General features: G+C 38.2%; 2 protein-coding genes and 1 non-coding gene across 8 annotated transcripts; 2 read left to right on the top strand and 1 right to left on the bottom strand.

Moving 5' to 3' along the window:
* The first annotated feature begins 12 nt into the window (after positions 1–12).
* Positions 13–94, top strand: TRNAS-CGA. Its single transcript has one exon. It is a non-coding gene; the product is annotated as a tRNA-Ser (tRNA).
* LOC120012873 (probable L-type lectin-domain containing receptor kinase VI.1) lies at positions 50–11,806 on the top strand. 6 transcript variants are annotated; one of them, XM_038864411.1, is made up of 6 exons: positions 50–227; positions 323–487; positions 604–652; positions 3,933–3,995; positions 9,341–9,592; positions 9,756–11,806. In XM_038864411.1, the coding sequence occupies exons 5-6, from the start codon at positions 9,447–9,449 to the stop codon at positions 11,668–11,670; spliced, it is 2,061 nt and encodes a 686-aa protein (XP_038720339.1). In that variant the 5' UTR covers positions 50–227; positions 323–487; positions 604–652; positions 3,933–3,995; positions 9,341–9,446; the 3' UTR covers positions 11,671–11,806. The 6 variants fall into 6 exon arrangements, 4 of the variants coding, with proteins under 4 accessions (XP_038720339.1, XP_038720341.1, XP_038720342.1 ...); XM_038864413.1 differs by lacking the exon at positions 323–487; XM_038864414.1 differs by lacking the exon at positions 9,341–9,592 and having other exon boundaries at positions 51–227.
* Positions 11,807–12,933: 1,127 nt separating this feature from the next.
* Positions 12,934–18,089, bottom strand: LOC120012945 (pre-mRNA-splicing factor CWC22 homolog). The gene is made up of 7 exons (XM_038864511.1): positions 16,533–18,089; positions 16,231–16,420; positions 15,387–15,490; positions 15,173–15,275; positions 14,769–15,073; positions 13,982–14,287; positions 12,934–13,595 (listed from the first exon to the last, which is right to left on the bottom strand). Exons 1-7 carry the CDS (start codon positions 17,796–17,798, stop codon positions 13,230–13,232), a joined length of 2,640 nt encoding a protein of 879 aa, XP_038720439.1. The 5' UTR covers positions 17,799–18,089; the 3' UTR covers positions 12,934–13,229.
* Positions 18,090–18,638: the final 549 nt, after the last annotated feature.

Raw genomic sequence — 18,638 nt, 5'->3', positions numbered from 1 at the left:
CATGCAAGAATTGTCGATATGTCCGAGTGGTTAAGGAGACAGACTCGAAATCTGTTGGGCTAGTCCTGCGCAGGTTCGAATCCTGCTGTCGACGTAAATTTATTTTTTTATCTGTAAATCTTCAAGTCCAGCCAATAATCTTTGATTTTTGCCATCATCGTCCCGTCCAACGATCTCAAGTCCACGATTGCGATTACAGTCGAACAATTAGGGGAGAAGCTCCTCAGGTGTAGTTATCTTTCCGTCGTTTTTCTTCTTTATAAATGTAATTTATTGCTTTAAAGGTCTGTTTTTCTCGAGTGTTCTAGTTTGAACTTATTAGGGTTCCTCAATGGAGAATTAGGAGGTCTCAATCTCAGCATGGAGCTCTACTTTTACAATTTAATGTGTTCGGCTGTAATATCTGGATTTCTAACTTGAAATTGCAATATATAGCTCCTAGGGCAGGAATTTCACAATTCTGGGAAGATGTTTGTGAATCCACAAAGTACTTCAGATGCTGCTCTCTTCAGTTCTTAGTTCTTTATTTTTCACCTCTTTTTGTTTTTCCCCTTACACCACTATTAACAACGAATTCCTAATATTTTCCTGCAATAATGGCAGTGGAGGTCCTCTGGCTCAAAAGGAAATTTGATTGAGTCTTCTAACACAGGTAATATTCACCTTGTTTATTATTATATAATATACTACAGATTGTTTTTCTTTGTGTATTACTCAGAAAGTATTCAATATTCGTGTTACTGTTTCAATTTCTTAGAATTCTTAGTAAAGTACATATTTTATTCAATTTACATTACGTGTTTCCTTTCCATTTATTCGTTGTTCAATTCGTCTGTCCTTTTCAATAATTTTTGGCAAACATATGTTCCTACACCAAACCTTAAAGAGGGGTGATTACATAGGAGTAAATCGTGGTTTATAACGCACACCTGCAAGTCATCGAGTTAGCAGAAAATCTTATCTTCAAGATCAAGCATTGACTGAAATGCTTAGTTGGAATACCTAATGAACAATCTTTCTGTACAAGTTATATACAGTTATCTACATATTTACTCATGAGGATGAGGGAAGAAAGAAAAATGTTGGATCTCAATCAAGCTATCTTTCTAGCTTTGATTTGTCCAGATGGAAACTTTAACCAATTGAGTTCCTTTCCATTCCAATACCATCTCATTTCCATTGTCCCCTCCAATCCTCACTCCATATGAATTATGCTTGCCTTGCACCATTTCTGTTCCTTCTACCAAAGTTTCTTTGCTCAATTTCCAACCATCCAACCCGTTTACTGCTGGAAGCTGACAGCCTTCCCTTACATCCTTCCACTTTTTTAGACCAGCAACATAGGAGGCATTCGGTGCCACAAAAAGAATTTCCATGGCCTTTCTTGCTTCGGCAAGATAAACTGGGAAAGTTGTCTCCATTGATTCTAGTAGTGCATGGTAATGCACCATATGCCCTTCAATGAATGCACCATAGCCCGAGCAGTTCTGTAACTTCTCACAAGCATCTCCATCTCCTAAGGTTATGATTCCCCTGTTTTTGAGATTTTTATCAACAGAACTTGCCATCAGTTCCTTTGCTGTTCCTAGAAACTCTTCGACAAGCTTTCTACTTCTCACCCTCCCCATATGGGGAAGCCCCACCATGCAATTGAAGGCAAACCATTCACTCCTACCTCCTCTTTTCTTTGTTTTCTTCACCTTACTCACGAAATCCTCAATCCCCATCTCATCTACCTTCAAAATTAGGCCCAACGAGCTTGCATGCTCTGATAGATGCCTTTTTGTCTCCTCGAAATAGATCGAATGATCACAAACAATGTCATCTTCTTCCCATTTGATTGATGTCAATTTTAGCGTTCTGTGGTGGTGTGCCATGGCTTCAATCATGGGAGGCCATTGAATCCCTTCTCCCATGTCAAAGTCCACTATGTGTATGATCCCTGCTTCACTTGGCATAGCTTCAAGGATTGCAGAGTTTGCTGCAAAGTGAGCAAACCTTCCATATGGGAAAATCTGGTAGAAAGCCTTGAATGCTGCATCAAAGTTCTTGCTGGACTCCTCTTGCAGATAATGATCACTTTGTGTTTCAATGTCTCTGGATAGGCTGAATACCAGCCGTTCCAAGGTTCCACCGGCTGGGTTAACTTTCTCAATTAAACATCTCATGATCACGTCTGCAAGCTCTCTCTGTTCCCTCTCGGTGGCTTCTCCATAGGCCTTGAGAAGATGATGAACACTTAATTGGGTATCAAATTCCATGTCTTCTCCTGGCAAGGTCAACGATGCTTTAGATGTTGTTGTGTCCATGGAATCCTCACTGTGTTGTATTGATGGACTTGGACTCCATACATCTTCCTTAGGAAACTCCGATGAAGGAAAACTTAACTCACTATCATTAAAATATTCATAAATACTCTGGATTTCCTTCCCCAGATCAGGCTCTAGACCCCCCAAGTCCATCCAGAAATTCTCCATCCCAGCTTGTAATTCATCATGACAAGCTGGAAATTCTACAAAATCGTTGGATAACATAAAAGAAAAAGAAGGAACTGAGGGCGCCTCAGAGGACTCCTCTGTTGTATTGAATGGAGAGAAGGCCTCCATGGTGAATACAGGGTGTCTAATTTGATTAGGAGTTGGAGTCATGACATTGTAGAAAGGCCATGAAGGCTGAGGAAGCTCTGGTTGCATCATCTTTCAACGATTCTACGAGGAAACTTGATGAATTTTATAACAAGCAGCACATATATATAATGATGTTAGAGACATGATTGAGATGTAGAATAAAATAATGTAATGATAATCAATATAAAATGCAGACCTACCATTCAATCTCACCTCCTTTCAATAGAGTTTTATTTTTGTGAATTTCCTTCCAAGTCTCTTGGCAGCTTCATGTTGTTAATTAGGCTGAAATTGTACCGGTTTTTTAAACAGGTATCGGTATCAAAATAGTACTTATATACTGATAAGGAGACGAATACACATCTTTTCATTAGCAATTCGCTTTCAGTGCTAGGTGTTTTTATTCAGTTAGGGAATAAGTCCAAATATGTTAAGCTGACATTGTTGGTCTTCAAGACTCAAGAGTCCAAGTGGAAACATTGAATTGCCAAGACCCTTCCTTTATCGTTTGTCATTATTTTATAAGCTTAATTATTTAGATTAAGATCACCATCTACATAGAATTCCTTGTAGTCATCAATATATTTTCTTAATGCTTAAGACAAAAACAATTAGATAGAACAATGTACCTAGCTGGTTTAGAAAGTTCATAAGCATTGCACGCTACCATATAGCTTGACGGAAAAGTCGACGTTTTCACTGTTCAGTGCGGCATCAACAAGCCCTGATTTAGTAATAACAAAGGGTCAAATAAATAAAGCAATGAAAACCTTTTTATCTGTCAATATTTGATCTAATTTTTTACAAGCTAAAACAATGTTATTTTAACATATATGGTTGTGTAGAAGTAACTTAATAATCCATAAAAATACCAGCAGTTAATTAACATATATGTGTTTAGATGTTGATTTACTATAATTGCGTGGTATTTAACTCATAATATATGAGCGACATGGATTTGTAAGTAAGATTTTTCATTATTTGAATAGGAAAAATGGATTCAAAAAGGATTAGAGATGGATTCAAACTTTTTATTTTATTATTCTGTGCCTTTTTCATATCTGTTATACATTTCATAATACAAAACAAATGCACAAGCTAACATTGAACTCAGTTGTTTTGGTTAAGCCGGCAAGATTCTTTAGTTGAGCATATATGATATTGATTTTCAGGTTGTAAATGGTTACCATCAAATCTTGAAAATCAATTATTTCTTCCTCTTTTTTCATTTACTTGTGTATGTAAAAATTGAACGTCTCTATCTGCTAATTTTGGTTGGACCTTTTTTTTTTTTTTTTTGTGTAGGGAAATATTGTTTCAGAATTCAAGCAGGTTTATAAGGGATGGATGAGTCATGGCCACTTCATGGTATGTAAACATTTCTTCTTCTGTTTCACTAGTATATAAGCATATGTTGAAGATATTACAAAGAGGGAGGGGGGATATTTACGACTGTGCTATGTGTTATTTCAACTTTGGACTCTTTCTTTGTCCTTGTGTTTTTGGCCCTTCTCGAATGAGGGTGATAATAAGATAATTTAAACACAGAACTTGTGCTCATAACAGATAATTAAGTAAAACGGATCAGCTTGGTCATCGAGAGCTCTCTATAAAACTTCATGTTTACAATTTATGAAGACTAACGATTTGAGTGCCTAGAGAACTGCATGCTTATATTTTAGATGTGTTTTCCCTTCAAAGACATGCCTACAAAAAATTCATAATTGATATAGAAGCATATCTAAGAAGACATAATTAGAGGAGAGTATACATGTCAAATGCAAATCTTACCTTGGGATATTTATGGTATGGCCTTTACTATCTCCTATGGAGTTGCATACATGCTACATGGATTTAAGTTGCCAGTCAAGATACTATATCTATTTGACATTTTGGGACGGAAACTTGTTGGATAATCCTTATCTTACAAGAAATTCCCCTTGCTAATGTCGTGATACATTTTTATATATATATATATATTAGAGATTCTCATATCTGTCAAGTCTACAGTCAAGTATCGCTGACTCAGGGAAAGAGAAGAAGGGAAGCGTAAGGGAAGAGTATGCATCTTCTAGAGACGAGCTATAATACAAAATAACATAACTCATTAATTTCCAAAAACCCTAGAAGAGAATGTGTATGAATCTGTCCAATAAGAGACCTGGACTCAAAACTTCTTTGGGTCCTTTTAGAGTGCAGACTGCTGCAGAGTCTAGGCATTAATGGCGGACAATTCCCATTGAGGAGCCCAAGTCCTAAGTTTCCAGACAAGCAGAGGATATATATATGTGTGTGTCTGTGTGTGTGTATTTAGGCACAATAAGAGTATAAGACTAGTATAAACATTATTACCAGGAAATAAGCAGGATCCGAAAAGATTGGACTAGTAATTAATCCATCAGTTATTGCAGTGAACTTTTGATTAATCTTCTTACGAAAATGATATGTATCTCAGTAAAATAGTGTCCCAGCACCTTTCCAGTCTATGTGTCAAGGTTATGTAAGCATGCCAACATAGCATGAATTAAAAAGAATTTTATCTCTCTTCCTGAATGACCCACATGCCCTTTCAACCCTAACACTTCCCCTCCTCATCTCGCTATCCTTCTCTCCCCCCCCTCATTTGGCTCTCTTTCTCTCTCCTCTCCTCCCCGCCCTCAAAAAATGGCATCCATAAATCCATCGTCGAGTCCAAATTTGCCTTCACCGCCTGGTTTCGCTTTGTTATTGTGGGCTAGTGCCGATACCACCAAACAAACCACGTTGTGCTTTAGTGGGGAACCTGAAATCAACTATCGAAGTCACCTACCTCGCCTCTTGATTGGGCTTACCAATTTCTTTCCTCGGAGTCGGAGCCGACCACAAGCAACCCACCTCTTCCCTCTTCACCTTGTCTGAGGCCCTCAGAATCCCCGGTTCCTCTGGAGGAACTCCGCAAGATTTCAGAACAAAGCAAGGTTAAGGGAAGTACTCAAATTTGCAAATGGATGTGGTGCCATTACAACTACCAAGGAGGGAGCCATTTCTGCACTTCCAATCACATCCGAGGTCTGCACTTTAGTCAAACTGGCTTAGAGGTTCTTTTTTTTTTCACCATTTTCACTTTAGTCGACGATCCAAATTGGTACAAATTGCAATCACATTTTTGGGCTATTTTTTAAACTCAATTTTTGTGGCGTCTACGATGTGCTAAGCCTATGTTGATAAACTATGTAGCTGGTTTACCATAAATGGCGTTTGTGATTTCTTAGGAAGACTTTACCATAAGTAGCTGTTATTACATTGTTATTCGGAGTACTATAGATTCTTTTTATATCAAATGTGAATCTGATTCTACTTATATCAAGATTATTCCATTGTTTTTAAAAATAATGTAATTACAAAAGGAATGTATATTATGTAATACAATTGATATATTCTAATTATTTGTCAACAATATATGTGTTAAACTATCAAATTTCAATATTTTTAAAATAAATAATGAGGTTTCTTTTGCTATTCATGTAATTATATTGTTTTCAAAAACAAAGTAATTTAGTAAGAATATAGAAATAAGTTAGTTTAAATTTCACATTGTAAGGCTTAATATCAATCTTTTAATAATTTCTATTATTTTTTAAAAGACAATGTAATTTCATTTTTTTTTTTAGTATTCCAGATTTTATTACATTGTTTTTAAGTTTCTAGATTTTTTTACATTATTTTTCCAGTGTTTCAGATTTTAATTACATTGTTTTTCAAAAACAATGTAATTAAGAACGGGTCGATAAAACATATCGACAATGGATTTTGTTGGAAAGAGTTTTAAATGTTGATTCTAAATATATAATTTTTTTCTGAAATCGAACATGTATTTTAAGAGAAAACATTTTAAATTTTTGTTTAAGGGAAAAAAAAACAGTGATGTCATTAGATGATGTCAGCATAGGTAAGAAAAATAATTAGACCAAAAAAAGAAAGGTATTTTTGTCTAAAAATAACTAATGGCATACTTTCTATGTCACATAGTAATGTGTCAATGTCACATAGACTGAAATATTTTTGGGATAATATTTACTGAGATGTATAATGATATCGATCTTCTTAAATAGGATCAGTCAACCCATGCAAGTACGTACTAAATCAAGAAAACTCCTGTGTATAGAAAAAAGACTTTTGACTTTTATTGGCGCTTATATTACGTATATGTTATGCTATTCTGGCAACATTAGTCTTATGGATTTCAGTGTTTTTTTGTTCCGGCTATTCCAAATGATTAGATGGACACACACAATTTCATATGGATCATGTAAGTCCATAATTTCATATGAATCATTTGCCTCCATCTTAACATTTGGGATATCTGGGATAGAAAACACGAGGATCTGAGCATTTTTGTTTTGGCAAAACAGATTTTGAAATAAAAGGAGAAGAAGAAGTCAAACGGTCCCTAAGTGTGTATAAAAATTGAGTCTCCTCAAAGCCCCCCTTGAACGGGCAAAGAGTACCTCTGCCACAAATTTTAAATTTTCCTATGTCTGAACCAAAAGAATGAAAGATAATAAACAGCGGATCCCAGTACCAGTAAAACTCGAACTTAACTTCAAGAGGCCGATGATCACCCAGTACATTATACGGACCACAATATACCGTTATAAGTGTCAATGGCCCATGACCACCCAGTACTTTATACGGGCTCCAAGCTTTATCCACGAGAAAAGGGATTTGGGGTAGATCAAATTCAACATGAAAAAGGCATGATAATTCTAGTTCTTTGATATAAATTCAAAACAATCAATTTTCGATCACGATGAATTTAATTTTTGTTTAGAACCAAAAAATATATATTATCAATGTATTCGTCATGCTAAATAGTAAATATTACATTTTTTAAATTTTTTTATTGCACCAAAATGGTGTATCGGTTGCGTCCAATATTTTTCAACACTTGAACTACTCCCAATCCCAATCCCAATCCCGACAAAAAGACGGTCGTCAGTAAGCCTCGAGCGTAAGGTTAAGGTCCCGCAGCATCTCTTATGGGCTTAGCTCAATCACTGCGAAGAGGTGGTCAGGTCAACGAATTACATTAAAAAACACCCCCAATCTGTTGTCATCTTCCAATCATCTTCAACACGTTGCGGGGCCGTAAATACCGAGCAACAATGATCAAGACAATCAATTATAATCCCCTTTATTGATTGATTGTCTCGGTCAATGGTCAATTGTTAATGCAGCATCTCTGCAGCCTTGCTTGACATCTCGGTGACACGCATAGACATGTCAAGAAGGGTTATATAGACTCGATATAGTAGCATTGATAACTTGCCCTAGGCAAGGGCAGACGCATCACCCTTGGTCGATCATTCAATTTCGAATCCGATTGTTGATAATCTTCATGGCAGAAAATATTCTCCTACTATTAGAGTTACGACTGGTAGAATCAATGTCAAACTCAAAACTTTATAAATCAATGTGTATACGCTATGTTTTCTAATACTATTTTTTTTTGAGCAAGATCATGACTCTTGCATAATGTCAAAAATTAAGACATACCAATAGTTGCGCCGGAGTTACTTGTTACCTTGAATTGATGTTGAGATCTATTAGAAATATAAAGTCAAAAAGAAGCCTAGATTAGAATATCGGATTGAGTGGCCAGAAAGGCTCGAAACCTTAACTGTGAGAAAAATTTACATATTACAGGTTATGACAACTACAACAAAAAGAAGAACATGAACAGTGATGTGGGTGCCGATTGAGGATCCCATAGGCTGTAACAAGATAAAAGCTTAACTAAGAGACGATTCATAGTGCAAAGACGAGCTTGTGGTACAGGTTGTGACTTTAGATGCTAACTAAGAATTTAGGGCTTGCGATTGAGAGGTTTAGACTACAATCAAGTCTCGCTAATGGAGGGAAACAGAAGAAGGGGAGCGTAAGGGAAGAGTGAAATTATTAAAAAATATTACAAATTGTCAAATTTACCACTAACATTAAAAAAAAACAATTAATATAAAAAAAATTCAAAAAGTCAGGGTGGGCAATTCACTTCACATGGGTCCGTCGTTGCCTCTAGAGTCTAGCAATTTTGCGATCAATACTAACATTAGGGTTCACAAACTGCAAATTGCGAATCAAAATCTGCATCTTCTAGAGACAAGCGATAATACGACAAGAATAACTCATAATTAATTTCCAAAAACCCTAGAAGAGAACGTGCATGAATCTGTTTGATATTTATTCGAGAGACCTATAGACTCAAAACTTCTTCGGGTCCTTTCAGAGTGCAGACTGCAGAGTCTAGGCATTAATGGCAGACAATTCCCTTTGACGAGTCCAAGTTTCCAGATAAGCAGAGAATACTGAATATATATGTGTGTGTGTGTGTATTTAGGCACAATAAGACTAGTATAAACATTTATTACTAGGAAATAAGCAGGATCCGAAAAGACTGGAGTACTTAATTAATCCATCAGTTATTGCAGTGAACTTTTGATTAATCTTCTTAAGTAGGGTCAACCCATGCAAGTACGTACTAAATCAAGAAAAACTCCTATGTGTATGGAAAAAAAAGACTTTGGACTTTTACCGTGGTGGCTTGTATACGTTATGTCATTAACGTCAGTTTTACGGATCTCAATGTTTTTTATCTCAACTATCATAAATGATCATTTGCTTCCATCTGAGATAGAAAATATCGAGATCCTTAGATTTTTGTTTTGGCAAAACAGAATTTGTAATAATAGGAGAAGAAGGCGGCAAGCGGTCCCCAAGTGTGTAGAAGAGTCTCCTCAATGCCACCTTGAACGGGCAAAGAGTACCTCTGCCACAAATTTAATGGGTGGGTCTAGCCAGCCAACCGACCCACCCCATCAATCACAGTCTCAATGGTTTTGTGAAGGTGCTTGCTTTCCCTTTGTAGCTTCTATTGACTTTGAAGAATTCAAGCTTCCTTTGTTCCATTACCGCTTCAGATTCCTCTTGTACGCGTTTTCTTCATTTTTTTATCTTGTAGTTTCTTCTATCTTCTACCAGACTCACCAATCAAATGGCCATGGGAGTCTTTTTGGGTTTGTTTATCTTGTTTGTTCTTTTTGTTTCTCAAGCTCGAAGCATTAATTTCACCTTCCATGGATTCAATGGTAGGGAGAGTGAACTTACCCTAGAAGAGGCTTCCATTGTCAAGCCTAATGGTGCACTTAGGCTCACAAACAGTACACAGAAGAATGTTTCAGGCCATGCATTCTATCACCAATCTATAAGAATGTCTGATACAAATTCTCCAAATGCTTCCCCCTTCAGCACATCATTTGTTTTCACAATAAAAACCCCAAAATCCGGCGATGGTGGTCATGGCATCGCCTTCACCTTGTCGCCTTCGCCAGGGTTTCCTGGGGCTGAAGCTGGGCATTATCTTGGCATCTTCAATCCTACAAACAACGGAAGTGCTTCCAACCATGTTTTCGCTGTGGAATTTGATACGGTTAATGGGATCAATGAGAATTCGGACTCTAAAGGAAACCATGTTGGAATCAACCTTAACAGCATGGTCTCAGTTGCATCAGAACCGGCTTCTTACCACACCAGCGAGTCAAATAAAGAGGATGTTTGGTTGGAGAGCGGTGATCCTATCCGTGCTTGGATAGAGTATGATGGTATAAATAAAGTGAACGTTTCAATATCTAGAGCAGACATGGTGAAACCAACGATACCTCTCATCTCCCATGAGGTTAACTTAACTTCCATTGTTAAAGAGACCATGTATGTTGGCTTCTCTGCCTCCACAGCAGCAGAGCAAGCCAGCTCGCATTACATCTTGGGATGGAGTTTTGTATTGAATTCTACAGAGGCTCCTCCAATCAATGTTTCTATGCTTCCAGTGATACCAAATGAGGAAAATTCCCCTGCTTACCAGAACTCTACCATTGTGCTTATTTCGGTTTTATCCAGCGTGACTGTACTTCTGTTCATATCAGGGCTTTTCGTACTATACAGGAGGAGGACGGGGGATGAGTGTCTTGAAGAATGGGAATTGGATTGTCCTCACAGGTTCAGATACAGAGATCTGTACAGAGCAACCAAGGGTTTCAAAGACAGTGAGGTGGTTGGAAAAGGCGGATTCGGTGTAGTTTACAGGGGAGTGATACCCACCAGTGGTTCCGAAATAGCTGTTAAGAAGATTAGTCGTAATTCGATTCAAGGGTTGAGAGAATTCGCGGCAGAGATTGAAAGTTTGGGGAGATTAAGGCACAAGAACTTGGTCAATCTTCAAGGTTGGTGTAAGAAAAAAAATGATCTTCTTATAGTGTACGAGTACATTCCAAATGGAAGCCTTGATTTTCTCCTCTTCAAGCCTCCAAACGGCCTTGTTTTGCCTTGGGACCAAAGATTCAACATCATCAAAGGCATAGCTGCAGGGTTGCTGTATTTACATGAAGAATGGGAGCAGGTTGTGATTCATCGAGACGTGAAGTCAAGCAATGTACTCATAGATGCTGATATGAATGCTCGATTAAGTGACTTCGGTCTGGCTAGACTCCACGATCATGGTGCATTTTCCCACACTACTAGCATCGTAGGCACGATCGGGTATATCGCTCCTGAATTGGCTAGAACCGGCAAGCCATCTACAAGCTCTGATGTGTTTGCATATGGGGTTTTGCTTATCGAAATCGCTACTGGTAGAAGGCCTATTGATTCAACCACATTCATATTGGTGGATTGGGTGATGGAGTGTAAACAACTAGGTCAAATTCTTGATGTAGTGGATCCGCGGCTCGAGTCACATTACTCAGTTGCAGAGATGGAGTTGGTTTTAAAACTGGGGCTTCTTTGTTCTCATAATGAACCAGAAGCTAGACCTACCATGAGACAAGTTACTAGAATTCTTAATGGGGAAGAAAATCTTCCAGTGACTGATTACTCTGCCTCCATGGATTCTAGATGGAGTGGAAGAATGGCCTCTAGATACGTAGAAGCAGTTTCTTCAGATATGATTACTGCATCACATCTCTCATCTTCTTTTGGGATATCTTCTAACTCTATAGATGCAGGCAGATAGCAGCAGAGTCCAAGTCAATTTTATAAAATTTTCTTAGTTTCTTAGATAATGCATTTTCCTTTTCCTCTTTAGGGATCTTGTATAAGAACACATCATATTATGGGATTAGATCCAATTAGATGTAATCAAACTTACTTGACAGAAGATTCTTTAATCGTGATTCCAATTCCAATTCCATCTGTCATAAACTTATTAAGATTTTTTTTTCTAACCAAGAATGACACCGTACAAACTTAAACATTCGATGAGCGTCTAAACTTGGGCCATAAGTTTGGTAAAAACCCAATGCGTGATTACAAGGATATTGCTCCTAGTAAAAATCGAAGTCAAGAACTTTAGAATCAAAGTCATGACTTTTTTTTTTCCATTGACAGACCTTATTCTACTTTATCATATATACTAGAATAGAATATTCTACATAGAGTCCCAATAATATCTAATTGTTGGTATGAAAGAAAAAATCAAGACCTTTAGAATTTATACGGTTTGATCCCAGAGAAATTTACCATCAGGCTATTACCCTAAGACTCTACTACCCCTACCCATTGGGAAATACAAGTAGGTAGAAGTTGTGATGATAAAAGCCTAAAATTATTAAGAGTTTAATTGTTCTTTCTTTTCTTTTCTTTTTTTCCACTTGACCTTCTTGTCATCTTTAAGGTCTTGGCTATCTAAAGAGTTGAGGCCTCACGTTAGCAATCGGCATCTTCCCCATCACGGCATTGAATAGTCATAGTCATAGTATTAAATTCTGCCACTTTTCTTTTGTTTCTTTCTTCGCTGTCTCAGTAGATTTGAATACAAGGCACTGTGAATTAAGTAGAGTGTATGTTTCATAAGCCATATGGGATATGGGATGACTGCCAGGGAAAACTCACTTCATCATGCACTATGTAATGGTAACACATCATCAAGTGAAAAGTAATATATAGTTGCTTATCAAAAAAGAAAAAGAGAGAGAAGTCGGTTTCCAAAATTCAAATGATAATACATGTATTGCTCACTCGCTAAACTGAAAACAAAATCAAGATTGATAAGAGGAAGTAAAAAAGGAGGTCAATCAAGATTCATTGATTGCAATCACTTGACGATAGTATAACTGATTTAGGGCGCAAAATTTCACCCGTCATCGGAGTTCAATTTTAACCTGTCAAGTGGGCGTGTCTGACCTGACCTGAATTTAGGTTTACTGGGTTTTCTAAAAAAAATAATTTAAAACAGTAAACGAAGTCGTTACACATAAGACTAATGTTTGACTAAAACTAAAGTAAGTCAAGTTTAATTCTCTGAGAACAAGACTTGTACTTCTCTCTCTTTGAGGTTTGCGGGCCGAGCAGGCCCACAAAGACTTCGGGCAACCCATGGATCGTGCTGGTCCATTTTACACCTTTGGGGCCCCTAAAGGCTAAAGCCCTAGAGTTTTGAAAATTTCCCAAGTGTAGACTAGATGTAAATAGCATAAGAAACAAACAATAAGCCAAGAAAGAAAATTTGTAACACTGCCAGAACACAACATATCAAACTTTTTAAAGTTTTAAAGGAGGCAGAGGGCAACATCCTTAGTTCCTCTTCCTTCGTTTTCGGCGTCTGTCATCCCTTTCGCTTTCTTCAGAACTCGAAGATTCTGTCTCCGACTCGGAACTAGATGTATCTGAACCCGATGAACTTGAACTTCCAGAATCATCAGATTCTGGTTCTGATTCCAAAACTTCCTTTTGTTGTTGCATGATCATCCGCGGCATATTCTTCAAGTACTCTCTCAAACTTTCAGTAATTCCCCCAAGCCCAATGGAAGTAAAAAAATTGATGGAAAATCGAGTGTTCTTGGGGTTATCCCTTGGGAAAATAGATTCAAAGGAGTCCTGCATTGTTGGATCCATAAGTCGCACATTTAGTGCGCGAATGCCTAAATGTTCTGACAATTCCTACATCACAAACCATACAAAGGTCAACTTGATTGCTTTGACAAAAAAAGAAGCACAAATCATGAAGCTTCAAACAGCAGGCAAAAAGTTTTTTCTAATTTTTCCAGGAAGAATCAAAATAATTTATCTGAGGAATTTATAAGCCTGTCTACTGAACGAGGTAGGAGCCAATCTACATCCACACATATTCTGCCCTACACTTAACAGTCGTTTATATGTCTTTCCAAGTAGCAGGTCATTAACTCCTACTGAAACTTCCTACCATATTTAATTCATGTCATAGTAGTATGGGCTGGAAAATAGCAACAAGCAGCAGTCTACCAGTGGAAAACAAGGAAAAAGAAAGGAAAATATATCCAAGATTCAGTTATGCCATCTTTTCTTACCTGGAACAGAATCTTGATAAATATACGCGAGGAGGAGGTAGTGTCCTCTTCGGTTAGGCGTATATATGCTAGAACATGCCAAGGAAGAGCATCTGTCCCAAGTAAATGGGCAAAAAACTTTGCCACATTTCGTAGCTTGTTTGTCTCAAGTCGATGAATCATTGAATATTGACTGACAAAGTTTTTTTCAAAATTTTCCTGGTATACTTTGTTGATCATGCAGAACCGTTGCCCCAAGAGACCATAGTACCGGAGGTAGGTTCTCTCCTGACTGCAGCACTCCAAGAGCATAATGCATAACTCCATCTGCGTACACCAAAACCAAGACAAAGATAAGGTACACTAGCATATGAGAAATAGAACAGCTGATCCAAGAGTACAAACAAAGTTGGAATGCTAACAAACATCCAAAGAACAATGGGAAGGGAATGGAGAAAGAAAGAACAGAAAAATAAAGTGAAAAAACAAAAGGAAATCATACATTTGCAAACCTATAGGCAATGACAAATTTTGTTTAAACCAGAACCTAATCCAAAAACTTAATTGAAACCTCATGCAAATATGTGTCAACCCAGTAATTCATGTAAAGCAAGGAATGCACGAGATAATTTTATGCAAAAATAAATCCCAAATGGAGGTGTATTTATATTCATTCGTAAAACCATCCTATCCAGCAGTGTACTGAAACAAGATGTATTCAACTTCCTACTTAGCAGACATTCAAAACTAGATCATGATGTGCCTTTGCCTGTGTAGGTAGATTAACTACAGAATTAGCATCACTTACCTCTTGACCTGGCTCTAATTTTATCTTCAATAGTTTGTGACCAGCCTCCTCAAAGTCAACACTCGACATAATTGTTAGATAGATTGTCCTTCGAAGATTTATTAGATTTGTCTCAGTTTCATCTTGTATTTTCATCTTCTCCTCTTCCTCCTCTGATTCATATTCATCGTCGTCCTCCTCATCTTCATCGCCCGAAGCTGCGTCAGAACCATCTTCATCTTCCGAGTCTTCACCAAGGATTTGTTTCTTCAGTTCTTCGTACTTCTTCTCATTCTCCAAAAAGTTGGGATCCGGCTTGAAGATATCTGAACAACCATCAAAACTATTAATATTTGCAGCCTCATCAAACGGGAAAAAAAAAGATGAATAAAGTAAATGAAAACACATTCATGTCAACGACATACCAAGAGTAATCTCTGGATCTATCTCAAGCTGAAGAGATACATCATGAGTTAATTGATCTTCCTGCTCCACAAGATCCAGTTCTGGACGAACAGCTGGGTGACCCTGAAAATTACATATATTACCCAAGAAGAAGCTTCAGTTCTCATGTTCAGTTATTTGAATATGATTGTAGGTTAACAACACAACAGAGGTCCAGAAGAAAAAACACTACACCTGAAATTTGGCCTTTCTTATTGCAAATAGGCCTTCAATCAGAAATTGAACACGCTTGTCAATTTCTCCTTCATGAAGAATGCCACGAAACCGCTCAAAGATACCTATACCCACATCCAAGCAAAGCTACTATATCAACATCAACATATAATATTTTACAAGCCACATTTTCAGTAGTTCTAGGAGTTCATTGCATTCAATGAGCAACATGACAGCAAAGGAATATGTCTGTGCACACGCGTGCGTGTTAGGAAATAGGTTACAGGATAACATAATCAAACAACAAACTTTGCCTGAATAAGTTTCACACAGATGAAACAGTCAATTATTCACATCCAAACTGGAACTGCAATACAATTTCAATATTCAACCATGACCTAAGCCACTTGAAATTACAACTACAGCAATTCCCTAAAGTTATTATGATAATGCATCAGATGAAGAATTCTAATTCTTTAAGTTTTTCATGGTGGTAGAGGTCTAAGAAATTTCAACAATGGAGCCAACAAAAAATCAGAGGCCCACACTCCTATAAATCAATGGTGTCTATAAGTATCAATTATAATTTTGCTTAAAACATTATTAATTAAGTTAAAGATATGGAATATAAGTAGATGATATAGCAAGATATATACATATATATATATATTGAGTAACAATACTAAGAGCAGCATAAGCACACTGAAATTTCATAGTGTTAATAACTGATAAAACGGCCAGTTAATATATGCATAACTTCTTTTCATTCAAAATAAAAATAAATAAATAAATGCACAACTTCACCAAACAAATTAATGAAAGTCAAAGCACAGCACAAAAATCTAGAACATGGATAAATACCCACCATGAAGGCCTTTTGGTGCAAGGTCTTGTAGGATCGATCCGCACTCAGTGACAAAACCCACCGCTACCTCGACACTATCATCAGTAGGCTCCTCCAGCAAAAGTGTAAGCAGTTCTAGAGCAATGAGCTCATCAGCAACTTGCTGGTTCACCAGATGTGCTATGAATTTAACAGCGGCGAGTAATTGAGGCTGCCCATGAAATCAATCAACAAAGTAATCAGAACCAATACCAGATGAAAAAAGATCCTATCAGCATATGATTGTCAAAACAGTATATGACAGATAAGGGAAAGAAGCACACCTTGTCATTCCGCTTGTAAGCCCTTTTGAGTTGCAAAACTATTCTTTTCAATAGAAGTTCACCCACCTCAGGAAATTTAGTGTTAACGACCGCAACTAGTGCAGCAAAGACGTCAGTGAAACCTGGAGATGCCATCTGAGACTTCATACATGACCGACAGAAAAGACCCCTTCCCCTTATCATATTTTCAGCAAATAGCTCTGGAATAATGTTCTTTATATTAGTAGCATTAACTTTGTTCACAAGACCATTTATACTCTTCCTAAGGGCATCCCAAGTCAAACGTTGATACTCATTGCTACTTTTATCTTGAATGTCTTTCATCATCCGAGCCAACTTAAATGGAGGAATGTAAACCCCACCGCTCTTCCCCAAATTAGCGGCATCGATATTTATTTTTCCTTCCCTTGACGCTGATTCCATTTTAGGATTTGAATCTTCAACTACCCTGCTATCACTATCCTCTTTCTTCCGGGAATGCCTATGTCGACCTTCTGATTGATTTCTCTCACTACTCTCTTTATGTCCTCGATACCCATCTACTTCATCATTGTTTCTCTGTCTTATATACTCATCTGTCCTATCCCTCTCTCTTTCAAATTTCCTTTCTGATCTCCTATCATCCCCATTCTCCCGACCCTGATGACGAGAATGCCTACGCTCATCCTCACGCCCATGCTTTCTCTCCCCTTCGGACCTCTCCCTCCTTGCCTGCTTATCACCATCTTCATCAGGATGGGCAGAATCTTTAAACTCCTCCTTATCCCTGCCTACTCGCCTACCATGCTTGTATTTGTCCCTATCACCTCTCCCCCTCTCCAGTCTGCTTCTTCCTCTCTCCACCAGCTTTCCCTCCTCATTAGAACCTTCTCTCCTATGTCCATCCTCATCTCTACGATTCTTCTCCTTCTCTTGTCTGTCCCGTTGTCGCTCAGCCACCTCACGATCCTCAGATCCTTCCCGCCACCTGCCCGTATCATCGGTTTGGGTTCTCTCCCTCTCTCGCCTGTCCCTTCCTCTTCTTGCTGCCTTACCCTCCTCATCACTAGATTCACTGCTATATTTCCTATGTCCATACTCATCTCTACGATTCTTCTCCTTCTCTTGCCTGCCCCGTTGTCTCTCAGCCACCTCACCCTCCTCAGATCCTTCACGCCACCTCCCCGTTTCATCGGGTTGGGATCTCTCCCTCTCTCGCCCGTCCCTTCCTCTTCTCGCTGCCTTACCCTCCCCATCACTAGATTCACTGCTGTATTTCCTGACCATAGCTAAACCAAAACCTAATCTGATTCTTCGCCTACCACCTACGTTACCTACACTGTGATTCGAAATGAAAACCTAGCGAGATTATGTTGCTCTAAATCAAGAGAACTTGATGAAACTACAAAATTAAAACAATACCTAGCTAGGTAGAGACTGCCGGTGGTGGAAATTGGAGATACCGCCGGCTGTCACTAGCGACTTCGAGAATCTCCGATTGGCAAGGTGCCTTCGGGCTGGGATAGGAAGAGGAGAGACTATTATTGTATCTCAGTATCTGTGTGCACTGTGCACTGACGTCCGACGAGGCGACGACGTGTTGAAATTCTTTTTCAAACCTGTATAAACTAAAAAGGCCGTAACGGATATCAAGGCCCATTAGACTAGCCAACAACATTGCGAAAAGGCCCGCCCGTTTAGCACAATCATGGGCCAAATGGCCCATATTAAACTTAGGCCTTAGAGTACTAGACAGGATCGGGCTTGGACAAGTATTGATCTCTAACATAAAGATGGCCGAAGCCTACAAATCATCCTACTTGGAACTTGGCAAGCCTCTCCGTGCATGCAGCCTTGGACAAGGACAAGGAGAGGGGGAAAAGAGAAAATGAATTGAATGCCCTCTTTACCTTTCATCGAATTTGAAGGACTGTAACTTTAGTATGCTACTGGTGACAGCATTTTTTCAGACTCATTTATTTTCCTATTTGGATGTTGTTTCCCAAGGACTATAGATTCCCTTTGGTGTTTGATCATCTAGAGTTACTGAGGCGTTGTGCTCGGTTTTACGCCGAAAGGGCATCTCGGTCTTGGGGAGTGCTTTCTTCTTGGTTACTGCTACTGTAG

This window comes from Tripterygium wilfordii, chromosome 13, assembly GCF_013401445.1.
Source record: "Tripterygium wilfordii isolate XIE 37 chromosome 13, ASM1340144v1, whole genome shotgun sequence".
Classification (NCBI taxonomy): domain Eukaryota; kingdom Viridiplantae; phylum Streptophyta; class Magnoliopsida; order Celastrales; family Celastraceae; genus Tripterygium; species Tripterygium wilfordii.
Note: the sequence above shows the minus strand (reverse complement) of the source record. Positions and strands in the feature narration are given on the sequence as shown.